Source organism: Neopsephotus bourkii, unplaced genomic scaffold, assembly GCF_033783945.1.
Source record: "Neopsephotus bourkii isolate Nb327-2 ecotype Australia unplaced genomic scaffold, CSIRO-AGI_Nbou_v1 NB_740, whole genome shotgun sequence".
Lineage (NCBI taxonomy): Eukaryota > Metazoa > Chordata > Aves > Psittaciformes > Psittacidae > Neopsephotus > Neopsephotus bourkii.
Window position 1 is genome coordinate 1,078,003 of NW_026901238.1, and position 12,911 is coordinate 1,090,913.

Consider the following 12,911-nt stretch of genomic DNA (forward strand, 5'->3'; position numbering starts at 1 on the left):
CAGAAGCTGGTACAATGTTTCATGTCCATAAAGTGTATCTTCAAACTTGAGATTAATTGGTTCTTTATCATCAGCAGAAGCCATCTAACGTAAGTCAAAATAAATACTATCTTGAAATTCACAGTTTTACATAAAACAACATTGAACACTTTGCTGCAGTTAGGATATCAGCACATTCAGATAAATACCTTATTTTTATATTTTACTAACAAAAGTGTATCTGTGACATACCCACAACTAGCTGAGTCAAAGCAGTATTTAGGTGAAGATTGACTATGGAAAGAGACATAAAATACAGCAAATGCTTTTTGTGGTACATGCTTAAAATGTAAACTAGATACAACCTAGTACTGCATGTATGTACTGTATCAGTGTGAGAGGTGATTCAACTACTTCAATGACTATTTGATGTTTGCTGTGCCAAAGCATTAAAATGATTTCTCTAACTGGCGAAAGCAATCGAATTGCAGAAACTCTTTAATTTGCCATAAAATATTGTCAAAGGTGAAAATAGTTTTAATTTGCTCTAATAAAAAATCCTTGGGGTGAGGGGGCCAAGGGCAAAACAAAACTTGTTATTTGATGGCTCCTTGGACTCTCTATGCAAATCAGTTTTAAAAAAACTTGTTGTTTTCCGTTAACTTACTAGCTTTTATGTCAATACTGTCTGGTATTTCCAACAATCTGAGGAAATGTTAAAAATAAAAAAATAAATAAAAATGAAGCAGGAAATAATTCAAGATAGTGAAAAAGAAGTCTGGGTTTTGGGGGGGTTTTGGGGAGGGGGGTGTTTGGTTTTTGTTTGTTTTTTTTTTTTTTGGTGGGTTTTTTTGTTTGTTTGTTTTTGTTTTGTTTTGTTATCTTTTTTCCCCTCCCCCAGCTATTATCCTGTATCTTGGATAAATTGAGAGGGATAAAAGACATGACAGATACCTTCATTGCCTTGTCCTTAAGAAAGAAATACTTTTACATGCATTTAAATTGGCACATCAGACAAAGTGATTCCTAGTTGTGGCCACAACTGGCACAGCATTTGTGCTGTCATCTGGCAGACCAGATTTGAGTGCTTTCTGTTTGGAATAAGAAAGGTCCCAAACCCACAAATATTTTTGTGATCCCCTCCCCCCATCAGTTTATCATTTGTGGCCATACAAGTGTTTGTGCTGGGCTAGTACAGGGCATCTGGACAGTCAGGGATAGCAGACCTTAAGAAGAAGGTTGTGATGATTGCTTTTTACAAATAATTTTCCCTCCCCACAAAGACTTTCAGTTTGTTTGCATTAAAACTAAGGCTCTTCTCTCTATCCATCCCAGTCCATGCCCTCCCTTCTTGTTGTCTCCCTGAGGACTCTGTGGGCAGCAGCCACTGGAGGGAACCTTGATCAGGCTTGGGGTTGCTCAGCCAGGGCCAGCCAGCACTCTATGATCCTGCTGCTCTGCCAGTGGGTTTAGGTTAAGCATAAAGCCAGTTTTGTGCAGCAGAGTGCCTTTTGGAACCAGGAGGCTTAAAGTTGTTGAGACCTTCCTCATAATGGACTACATAAATCCAGTTTGTTTTCCAATTAACTCTACCATAGGCTGGCAGACACTGGCTCTGGTTGCTGTTTTGTATGTTGTAACTGAAGAACACAAAAGCTCTATTTAAAGCCTAAATCCTGTAATTGGCAAATAATGCTGATGCTATGCGAACTTTTTTATATAAAAAGATGTTTACTTTTGTGAAGTGTGAAGATTAAACTCTACCATCGTATCTGCAAGGGGAGACATTAAGAAAGGTTTTCTGAGAGAACACTCTTACCCTGATTCTAAAGTTTGAGAGGTGTTCTGTAACTGAAGCTAGTAGTAAAGTAGTAGAAGTAGTAAACAGCAAAGCACAAATGCTCCTTTCAGACCATCTGATGTGTGTAGGACTTTGTGAGCTTGTCTCTCAATCATAGCATGCTAGACTAGCAGTTGTCTACTTGGAGAATTACCATATGGATGAAGGGTAAAAGAAACAAGCTGTGACAGAAAAAATTTAGCTATCAGAAATAAAAAGTCTCACAGTGAGGGTGGTCAAATACTGGAACACAGGGCCCAGGGGGGTTATGGGCTCCTTTTCCCTGCAGATACTCAAAATCAAATTGTGAGGCCCTGGGCAACCTGCTGTGCTAGCAGCACTGGCCTCTCTTCAGCAGAGGGCTGGATCAGGTCAATGACTGGGAATTTCACGTGTGATTCTGTGAAATACTATGCTATTTATAACATTAATAGTGTGTAATGGCTAGAAGAGCACAAAATGTATGGAACAAATTACTTCAGCTGCAGTGTTTTAACATTCAGCAAAACTGCAAGAAGAAAGTGTTCAGAAAACAGAAGTGATAGGAATAACCACTTTCTATTTAAGAATGCCAGATACGGTAGTGAGATTACTCTGAGTGTGTGATTAAGGTAACCTTTGCTATCAAATCTTTAATGAGCATTAGGTCTATTCTGCTACCTCAGCCTCTTCTCAAAGTTAAAAGTACTTTGGTTGAATGCTTTGTGAGGTAAGCATTAAGAGTATCTGCTTCACGGATGAAGACATTCAAAGCAGTCAGCACTGACCTACTCTTAGTCCTTGATTTAATCCCAGTGGTCTAAACCTGGTAGTTCTCTTCTGAAATGAAGACCTGAATGCTCTTTTTCCAAAGCAGAGCCTACACATGTGAGGTGGCTTTCATGTGTCCCATGGGCAGCCCCAGCAGGGTCTCTGTGCAGCTGGTGCAGTACCAGGTGCCCACAGCAGGCCAGGGGCTCCTGAGGGCTGTCCCAAGCCACAAGCAGTCTAGGGATACTAGAAATTGATAAGAAGAGAGGTCTCTGCCTCCCTTAATCTTGTTAAGAAAAAAAAAAAAAAGGTGAACTAGCTTCTAAAGTGCTACAGATCTCCATAAAAATAGTGTAAAAACTGTAAAAGCAGACATGGGAAAGTGTGTGTGTTTTGGGTGTTTACCTCTGTTGAATTATCAGGTTGGAGTGATTACCTTGCTAACCTGGCTAAAAAACACTTTATAAAATCTTTGGGGGTTTGGTATTTAGTCTCCTGTAATTCACCTGTAAGATTCTGCCAGTAAATCAGAGCTGAACTTTGTGACTGACAAGCGTGAGGAATGGGAAGCTATGGTCTCTGAAGGAACCATATCTCATTGTGCCGATTGGCAGCAGCTGGATTTGTGTATCCTGCAATGATGAATGTATCCTGCAAGCATAACTCAGGGCTCTCCAGAATTTCTGCCAACAGGTTTATTTCTCTCATTATAGAGTCTTCATTGGTGATTCCTCTGAAGCTCCTGTAACAATCAACTGGATATCAAATTCTTTTTAAAATCCATGGTTTTTTCCAGAGTATAGGAATGTCTGTTCTAAATTAGTCATGTTTCACACATGATACTACTTAACTGTTACTGATCTTGAACAGCAAACAGCTTTTTCTTAAAATTTTAGTGATATCTTAGGTGCTTTGTTCCCAGTTATGCAGAGTAGCCTGTGTTTTAACATGCTGTTATAGCTGACATTTGCGTATGCATTGTTTTACCAAGTAAGCTGGTAACCATTAATTCCTGAATATCCCTGTTTCATAAAGCAGGCAGCTTTTAACAATTACTGAAAGCCAAGTTTTACTGTTTGTTATCTTTTAGAACTTGACTGAGAAGATGTAATGTGCCCAAACTGAAAACTGCATCTCTTTACTGATTTTACTATAACAAAATTAAAATGTTGCTTACCTACTATAAACGATAGTAGAAGGCCATTCTTCAATGATAATGTCAGAGTCAAAAGGATGAGGTGGCTCATCCTGCAGCAGTTCAGGCAGGTAGTATGCTACTGTCACTGACTGTCTCATCTCAGATTGAGATTCGTTTGTATGGACTATGGTCACAATGGGTATTGTTATCCCCAAGTACAGTCCTGAGGAGACAGACAGGAATTCAGTAGGATGTTTTAGAAAATGAAGTTGTGTATTCTAACTTGAAACAAGCATTCTATTATGCTTTGTAGTTTGTGTGTATGTGTGTGTATATATATGTAAAAAACCTACATGTGCAAATATGGGTGCTGTGTGTATAGAAAGTAGTATTTTGTGAGCTCTTCTGTCTTTGTGTAAGTCAGGGAGTTTGACCTGTTTTTCCCTCAGGAGATGGTTGTGTTTATCTTGTAAACTAACCTTGTGTTGCATTTTAAATATTTATGAACAAAGAACAACATAGGAAGTAAGATAAGGGAGCTGCATTGTGAATTCATTTAGGATTTGCAGTTACCTAAAAATGTTGCTGTATTTTTGCAAAGCTGTAGGAGAAGGTTGGCTATTTTGCCTGTGCAGTAGCAGTGATGACTAGGAGTGAGAACTTTGCTTCTGTGCGCAGTTTGAAAACAAAACTGCAATGTTCTGTTGCCAAAATTGCTTTTAATCCATATCAAAGTGTTAAAAGAATGGGGAGAGTGGGGGAAATACCTAACTAAGGAAGAGCTTGTGTGATCAGTATTTCTGGTTTCTTGGAAGGAAGATAAAGGGTTGACTTGATTACAGCACATGTACTACTACAGAACAAACCGCTGTGTGTTGCAAAACTTCTGAATCGACTGGAGAATGGGGAATAAAGTGATGTATGGAAGCTGAAACCAGATTAAGATAGATAGGAAACTAGGTGCACATTTGTTATGTGGGCACAAGCTATCAAAGACATGGTGGACTTGCTGTTGTTTTAAAGTACTTGAGTTAAAACTGGGTTATTTTTCTGGAAAACAGGCTGCAACCACATGCTTTTTCGGTGTCCACTCAGACACACACAGTTGGAGAATCATAAAGCAAAATGAAGGATGCAAAATATTATGGTCTCTTTTGTCTTATGCTCTGAATATGTTCTTAGAATAGGCGATTTCAGCACTGCTGGGAAAACTAACCCACTAAAATTCTGTAACAAAGACCTAATTTATAGCTGACAGCCTACAGAAATAGCCAGTGACAATTCCCAGACAGTTGTGGTGGTGACAACACCCTAGAAACAGGGATGGTTTCCCGCATATGTTTGCTTCTTGCCTGTACGCAGAGGGAGCAGCCCTGTGGTTCAGACTCTGCTGCAGAGGCTGTTACAGGGAACTGTCCCAATAAACAGGATGGGGTATTTAGAAAAAGCAAATAAAAGTCTCCCAGATTAGGAGGAGGTAGTGCATAAACATAACATTTTAACATTAATGTAGAATTGTGGTACTAGTTACCTGAGGAATTCTGCTCACAAATATATCTCATCAGCTTCATGAATCCAAGGCATATGCTCTGTTCGTACTGTTTTTCTTTCATTTTTATACAAGCCCATTTGGCTTTTCCATACTGACGTTTTTCATAAAGCAGATCTCCAAGCTGCAAACACAGTAAGATAATTTTTAATTGAAGTTAATTATCTAAACCCCTGAGCAAATAAAAATCAACCAGTATTTCAGTGCTTTACTTACAGCATCAAGACATCCGCTTCTCTAGGTGTATGACCAGCATGAGAATGATTTTAAGTCTATGCTAGCCTCTACGTTAAGAGCATACTTTTTAACACCTAGTTTGCATGTGCTTCATTTCAATCTACAAGCTGGCATAAGTGTGCATCCAAAACCAATGCAGTGTATGTCTCTTACAAGAGTAACTGCATCTTTTTTCAGTTGTCAGTGAAATGATCTTGAAAGGAAGATGTGAATTTTAAGCCTTTCCTCGTACAAATTGAGAGGGGAGATGCTGCTGATTTTGGTCCAGAATTTATTTCAACAGACTTCTAGGCAATTCTCCTTTAAAATAAGGAACTGTCATCTTTTGGACTTACAGTGTTGTCCTGCACGAATTTAATTGCATCAGTCAGGAGTCCCAAACTGTTTAGATGAAATACACTCAATCAAATAGAGATATTTATAAATTTGCATTACATGGATTTATTTAAAATAAATGTGACAAGAAAACTTGATATATGGTTAGTAAAGGTTTTCTTGTTTTGTCATGTATTTAAGGATGTTTGCATACTTCCTGAGAGGTAAAAAATTTGCTGGGTTTCTGTTTTCATTAGAGGATAAGATTGTTTTGGTAAGATGGGTTGACAAATTGCTGCTTTATTTGGTTATAACCCATCATGCAAAAGTACATGCTTGGTTTTAAACTCAGATATTTATCTTTTTCAAGTACTTTTTTGCTAATGAATACGCTAATGAATGCGTAAAAAAGCAAATGCATTGATTTAAATGAAGGAAACAGGAATATAAAAAATTAGGTGTCTTTTGGTTCAATTATTTAGAAAATGTCACAAGTACTGTAATTCCTGGCTATCTTCTGACTTTCCTGAGAGTTAGAATGCTTTGCACTTATGATGTTAAACATCCTAAATGGCTAAAGTAACTTTATAAAGAAATATACTTTTGGAAGCTAGATATGCATACTGAAAACGCTGTCAAAACCTCTGCTGGGGAGGGAAGCAATACCTTTTCTTTGCGCTGGATCAGAGTAAATGGGATAGTCTGTCTCTCCTGGGGATTGTTATTTCTAGTCAGCTGCTGAATTGGCTCTGCCATTTCTGCAACAAAATAACATTTCTGGTTTTAGTCATCAGGCGGGAGAAATAGGATGAAATGCATTCCATTCTTTCTCTTAGCTAAACTTCAGGAGACTTTGTAACAATTTCAGTTCAACTCTTCAATATTGACAGAAAAGGTTAACTGGCTTCTGTCTCTGTGCTGTTAGGAACAGATTCACTCACTCCTCATTTATTGCAATTATACAGGCATCCATGGAAAGCTTTTGGCAGTGACTGGTTTTCTGAATCTGTGCAGATGATGCTGCCCATTTCAGAAACTCTTTCAGTGTTGGATTCATGTGTATCCACATGAGGAAATAAACTGAGTTTGCTGCTCTCAGTCACACGTTGCAAAGAAATACTACTGTGGAGACTTTGCATTTCCAGATTGTGTTTTATGCCCAGTATTTTACTTCAGCATTTGGTATTATGCACATTTCATTACTAGTCACCTGGTATTACTTCAGTGGAGGGCCACTCATCTGGTTAGGGCAGGATGAAGTATGGGAGCGGCTGGGAATACCTGATGTGCTCACACTGGAGGGGAGGAAGTGAAGGTAGGGTGTGTGGGGGGGGTGGGTTGAAGTGCAGAAACTGTAGATGAAGGAGGGGAGAAGTGTTCTGTTAAAATTCCTCAATGTATACTTCATTGAAGAACTGTATCTTAAAGGTATGTGAATGCTTAACAAAAAAATTAGAATGTAGATTTGTGTTAATTGCTTTTTGTTGCATATTAGTTTTATGCCTACATAGTGTCTGAGTAGACACCAAATACATTAGATGAAAGGTTTTATTTCTGTTTGGAAGGGACAGAAGACTGTTGACTTAGAATAAATATTAACATTCTAGAAAAATTGAAGCATAACTTGTATAAAGGTGGGAATAGAGCAAAACAAGTTTCAGTGTTCTTTTTGTCAGGTTCCATTGCACATAACAGAAGAACATAGAGCGGTTCAAAATTCTCAAATAGTCACAGTCACCATTAAGCATTGGTAAAGATAAAATGGGATGCAAGATTATTTGGCTCATAGGGACACTGTTTTGCATGCTGCTTATGCTTGCTGTTGCCTGGTGTCTTGCTCCTTGGAACAAGAAGGACTCAAGAGCAGAGTCTGACATGTATTGTCACCTATGGTCTGAGTGCGCACATTTTGGTGGCGGATCATTAGGTAAAGGAGAGTGTTAATAGGTGACTGTTACTGAAGAACTCTAAGCACCTGCATGCGCACTTCTGTGATGGAGCTGAAAAGTGCAGTGACTTTTTGAAAGATTGTCACGCTTTATAAGAAATGAAGGAGCAAACCTCTCCTGTTCCCACGTGTAGTCATGATAGCAATCCTTCTGTCTGTGTTAACCGTTACATTTCCCAGCCAAGCTCACGTGGATAGAAGGAGCAAGTATATTATACTTGCATAGGTAATACTAGCATATTCTAGTACTTCTAGTTTTGTCATTTAAATATGAGTGGGTTAGGTATATTTGCAACTCTGGTTGCCCTGACATCAATTTTAGCTGCTGTTCAGAAACAAATTCTGCTTAAAAGGTGATCCCTAACAGACAGGCTTTGAAACTCTAAATATAAGGTTAGACTTAAGAATGGAAAGCCTCTCTTCTAGAAGAGTTAGTCCCTTGCTTTTCAAAGTTGAAGTAATCCAGACGTTTGTGTACTTTGATAGAGGATTAGAAATTTGTATCTTCATGTGTAGTGTTTGAAAGTCTGGATGTGAATTTCTGTTATATATATTGGACATACATATGAAGAGTTTCAATGAAATAAGAGCCTTTCTCTTGGGAGTTTTAACTGCCTCGGTGTTTTCAGTGGAAAAAGCAGGATGTTGGAGGAAGAGAGCCTTATCCATGTTTCAGAGAAGAGAATTAAGATGCAGTAGAATTAACATGGTTGCTTAGTATATTTGTAGCTGAGCTGGGAATCAAACCTACATCCCCTGGCATCCAGTGCAGGGGTTTTAGCTTTAAGACTATTTGGAGTAGTAAAGATCCTTTTAATAAAGGGGAGAAAGCTGCACTTCAATTAATGTTAATTTTTTTTTTTTTTTAAGTCATTGGGAAAGTTTTAAAATGTAAGTAATAACTGACTAAAATGTAAGTAGTAACTGAGAGAAAATTGAAAGTAGGCTAGACTTCATCAGTGAATTTTCTGCAGAGAACTAGTAAACACTTTAGGATTCTAGAACAATTAACTCTATTTTCATATTCCTTTACCAATAAATATGGGGAGGTGTTATATTTTTCCTTTTTTCTTCCATATTAATGCATGGGATAGGGGGATTACAATTAATTAAAGTCCTTTCAGGAGTTTTATTCTTCAGTTGGTGAATCCATGTCTGTTAGGCATGACAGTATAATATTCGGATTAGAAATATTTTAACCTGCAAAATACTTGAGATTATACTGCCTAAAAGCAAATGAGCTGCTTGGTTACATGTCATCTGTCTGTCCCCGCTTCTGAACTTGAATACTGGTGTGACTAAAAAGGCAAAGGGGAGTTGTAGCCATGTAGGTAGGTAAAGGCTTGATTTAATTACATTTCAAACTTCTAATGACAGTTGCTACTATGGGTATTACGAATGAGGCAAATGTTTACAAAGGGATTTACGTAAATGAGGCATGCTTGACAAGACACGTTCATAGCAGCAAGACGGAGCAGTATTTAAATTAATATCTTAATTGGTGTCTAATTGGACCTGCTGGGAGTCTGACTGATGTGGGATGTACTTGTCAGATGTGCCCTTCATAGTGTACATAATGTACAAAGTTCACGCAGAACTTTGTGATTCTGGAGGAGGAGACAGCCTTTGTAATGCAGGGAACCAAAATCTTCATGCTGAAGAGAACTGCTAGAACTGCACCTTGGAGAGAAAGAGATGTGTGCGAGCCCCACCTTGGCAGCAGGCTTGCTGCTGGATTTCAGTGCAGTGACCCAGGGGTGGAGACTCTGCTCCTTCCCTGCACGTTTCCTGCGGCAACTTCCCTGAGCTTGTTTGTTAATGAACGTTCTTGTATAGAAACTAGAGTTAAGGAATTTAAAAGTAACCACTGTAGTATGTTTTCTGCGTACTCTACACACATAAAATGGAGTTTTCAAGCCAAGAAAGTTAGGTTATACCTTTCTGCACCCTTTGTTTTCTTTTACCTTTTTATTGCAAGGTTTGGTATAGGTTGGTCAGTCAGTCAGTCTGTAGGATTAAGATCCTGTTAGCAGAGATAAATTGCAGTGGCAGCCATATAGATTCTTCTTGTTCACATCTCCCAAAGGCTTAGGTTTTTAATTTTTTAGAATGCTTGCAGTGTTGCTGTTAACTGTAAAAGGTGCTAACAAGCCACAAAGCAAGTCACCTTTTTAAAAGGTATGCTGTTGAATGAAATGGGTGTAAAAGCTTGTGGCAGTGTGTAACTATTTGATGAGAGGGTTGGCAGTGTTCCTGTTTTGCAGACCTCACCAGTAGACTACAGGAGATGCAGCACTTGAGACCTTAACAACAGGATGTGTGTCTGCAGTTACCAGACTGGCAGTCAGTAGTCAGCCAAGTAAATTTCTTGTATTTTCTTATTGTGAGGCCAGCAGCTTGATTGGGACACACTAGTCCAGAGTGGCTGCCTGCTCCTGATTGCCAGGGAGGATTTCTCCCCTGAAAAGTCCTCTCTATTGCCTCTCTGTTCCCTGAGGCTCAAGTACACTACAGCTGACTGGATGCTAAACAGATATTAACAAATGACTTGAACTTTGAATGGACCATGTGAACAGCCTAAGGGTTTGCCAGATCAGTTTCACTTGAGATGTAACCAGCTCCTGACATGCAGCCCTGAACAGAGGCTGAAGGAAAATCTATTTAGATTTTTTTAGAGATTGCTTAGCATTACAAAGTAAACCTTTTATAATACAGTAACTAAATGTGATAAAATACTACTTCTGATGTGTTTTCTAGAGTTGAGAGCTTGTCTAATAGATACTGGGAATTTCAATCCCTCGTTTCATGTATTGGAATACCAGATCATTCTGTGGGAAGGAATCTGGTTTTCTTATGCACAAAGCTCCTCTTGAGGAGCAGCTTAGTGCCTATCTGTGCATTAAATTGGGATCCCCTCTTCTTTCCTAGAAGGTGAAGCTGTCAGGTTTGATGCACTGGTCACATGCAAACCCACAGCTGTTGGGGTGTGTATTGAACTCCATGGGATGACACCGCTGTTGTGGGACAGCCCAAGACCCCTCCTCAGGGGGCAGGGAGAGCAGGGCAAGCCTGAGAACTCTGTTCAGACTTTCTTTTAGTACCTGATGGGGTGTTAATTTTCATTGTTAAAACATTAGAAAGAGAAGATAAGGCTTTTAGGCATGACTGAAGAGGAGGCTGTACCCTTTTTGTTATGTTGGGATATAGAAAACTTTTTAAGTAGCAGTTGTTTCAGGGTGGTCATAAGTAGTATTTGCTCGAGGCTTTACTGCCTCCTGACCTCTGAGAAGTTGAACAGGGGAGATGCTGAAGACCGACCTCTGCTTCTGTGTAGGACACAAAGTAACTTTCAAACTCACAAGTCTCCCAGCGAGCTAAGTTTCCAGTTACTCTGCTTGTTGTTATCTGAGTGGTTACAGGCTTTCAGATTCTTAAGTTTTTCTTAAATTGAAAGTAAACCATTTCCCAATTAGACAAGCCTGGGAGGCTTACTGTCAGAAAGCTAGGTCAATCCTTTTACTTGTTTACTCTGCACTGTCTTTCAGTTCAACCATCTTTAAAGAACTCAGTAATCATAAAATCATAGATTGAGATTGGAAAGGACCTCAAAGATCAACTGGTCCAACTAACTTTTGGAACTAACTTTCTGGAGAGATACAGGAGCTACTCGTAAGAATGCTTTTGCATGTAGTCAATTTAATAATTAATGTTTTTTTTTCGGGTAGTAATTAAATATTAAGAAGAATGGTTTTGTAGGTAGTCATTTAAATATTCAGTTCTTTTAAGTGTAAATAGGTCAGTCCCCTACTACATCTACTTCTCTCAGAAAAGCCTCTCAAATTGCCCCGCGCAAAGCTTTGCTCAGACTTTATGCCTCGGAAGCGTACAGACCTGCGGTGGGATAGTCATCGCCCTTACTCCTGGCCCTCCCCGGCGGGATCGCGCATCCCCCTGTACCAGCCGTGCCCGGCCGCCCGCCGCTGCCCCCGGCCCTTCCCCACAGCTCTCTGGGGCCACCAGCAGGGTGCCGGCCCCGAGGACAAGCTTCCTCTAGTCTGTGGTGACGGGAGAGGCTGGCCCGGGCTCTGCCACTGCCGCCCGGTGCCCCGCGCAACGGCCGTGGGGCTGCCGCCGAGGAGCGTTTCGCACGGGGCTGGAGGGGGGCACCCAGAGGCTGAAGGTCAGGAATAGCCGGGAAGGTTACGGTGTCGGCCGGTAAACTCAGAAATCCCGCCTCCCTAATACCCGTAAAACCCCGCCGGCTGCTGCGGGCGTAAGCGGTTTAGCCCAGCCCGAGCGCGGCGCTGCCCGGACGGCTCTTACCGCGGGGCACGTCCACCTGGTGCCCCCTGCCCACACTCTGCCAGTAGCTCAGCAGCCGCTCCTGCTCCTCGTCCTCCATGCGCTCTGCCGCCTCCTCGTCCGGGCTGCTGCCGTTGCTGTGGTACGCCGAGTCGGCGCTCTCCTCCGCCATCCCGTCCAGGTCCTCCAGCGTGATCATCGCTGGGGCGCCCGGCTCCGCGCTGCCCATGCGGCACCCTCCTGTCTCCATCGCGCCCGGCCAGGAGGGGAGCGGAGCGAGCTGGGCTGGTCCGGGCTGGCCTGGGCGCGCTGCCGCCGCCGTGCCGCCTTATGAAGGGCTCTCCCTGCCCGGGGATTTGCGGGCGGGGGGGTGAGCACTGACATACGCTGGGGCGGCCCCCGCCGAGGGAGGGATGGACGGAGGGAGGCGCGCTGGCCCCCCACTGCCCTCCCGCGCGGGCTGGCAGAGCACGGCACTGCCAGCAGGACTTTGCCAGCCAGCCCGATGCTCTGTAGCTTCGCCCTTGGTGTAGGAACCAAGCAGTGTAGGTCTTGAAGTTTGCTTCGTATATTTTTTCGCTATTAAGTCTTTTTAGCTATTTTCTTCACCATCTCTTTCTCCCTGCTGCTCTTCAGGTTCTGTTAGTCCTTTATTGTGACTTTCTTTTAATGTTTTCAAATAAAGCTTGAAATACATGTTTTTCACTTTGGGAGTGTCTGTGAGGTCATTCCAAACTGGCTCCATTCTGGAGTGCAAAAACCATGGGTCATTTCATTATTGAAAGTCCATCTTTGGAAGTTGACAGCTACATGATTTTGCCATTGCTGAGGCAAGCCTCTCTGAGAAAGAGGG

General features: G+C 41.3%; 2 protein-coding genes across 3 annotated transcripts in view; one reads left to right on the forward strand and one right to left on the reverse strand.

Annotated features, from left to right (window-relative positions):
- FANCM (FA complementation group M) overlaps positions 1 to 12,911 on the forward strand; it is a 77,218-nt gene that overhangs the window by 5,930 nt on the left and 58,377 nt on the right. The gene's annotated exons all lie outside the window — the stretch shown is intronic.
- Positions 1,863 to 12,501, reverse strand: LOC133212805 (heme-binding protein 2-like). The gene is made up of 5 exons (XM_061354582.1): positions 12,080 to 12,501; positions 6,475 to 6,566; positions 5,239 to 5,380; positions 3,747 to 3,930; positions 1,863 to 3,311 (listed from the first exon to the last, which is right to left on the reverse strand). Exons 1-5 carry the CDS (start codon positions 12,306 to 12,308, stop codon positions 3,140 to 3,142), a joined length of 819 nt encoding a protein of 272 aa, XP_061210566.1. The 5' UTR covers positions 12,309 to 12,501; the 3' UTR covers positions 1,863 to 3,139.

Bases quoted from the DNA above. Each gene is read 5' to 3' on its own strand.
- LOC133212805 (XM_061354582.1), bottom strand. From the start codon at position 12,308: ATGGAGACAGGAGGGTGCCGCATGGGCAGCGCGGAGCCGGGCGCCCCA. The intron at 6,567-12,079 runs GTAAGAGCCGTC...ATTTTGTTGCAG, and splicing joins CCAGGTGGACGTGCCCCGCG to AAATGGCAGAGCCAATTCAG. The intron at 5,381-6,474 runs GTATTGCTTCCC...CTGTGTTTGCAG, and splicing joins TGATCCAGCGCAAAGAAAAG to CTTGGAGATCTGCTTTATGA.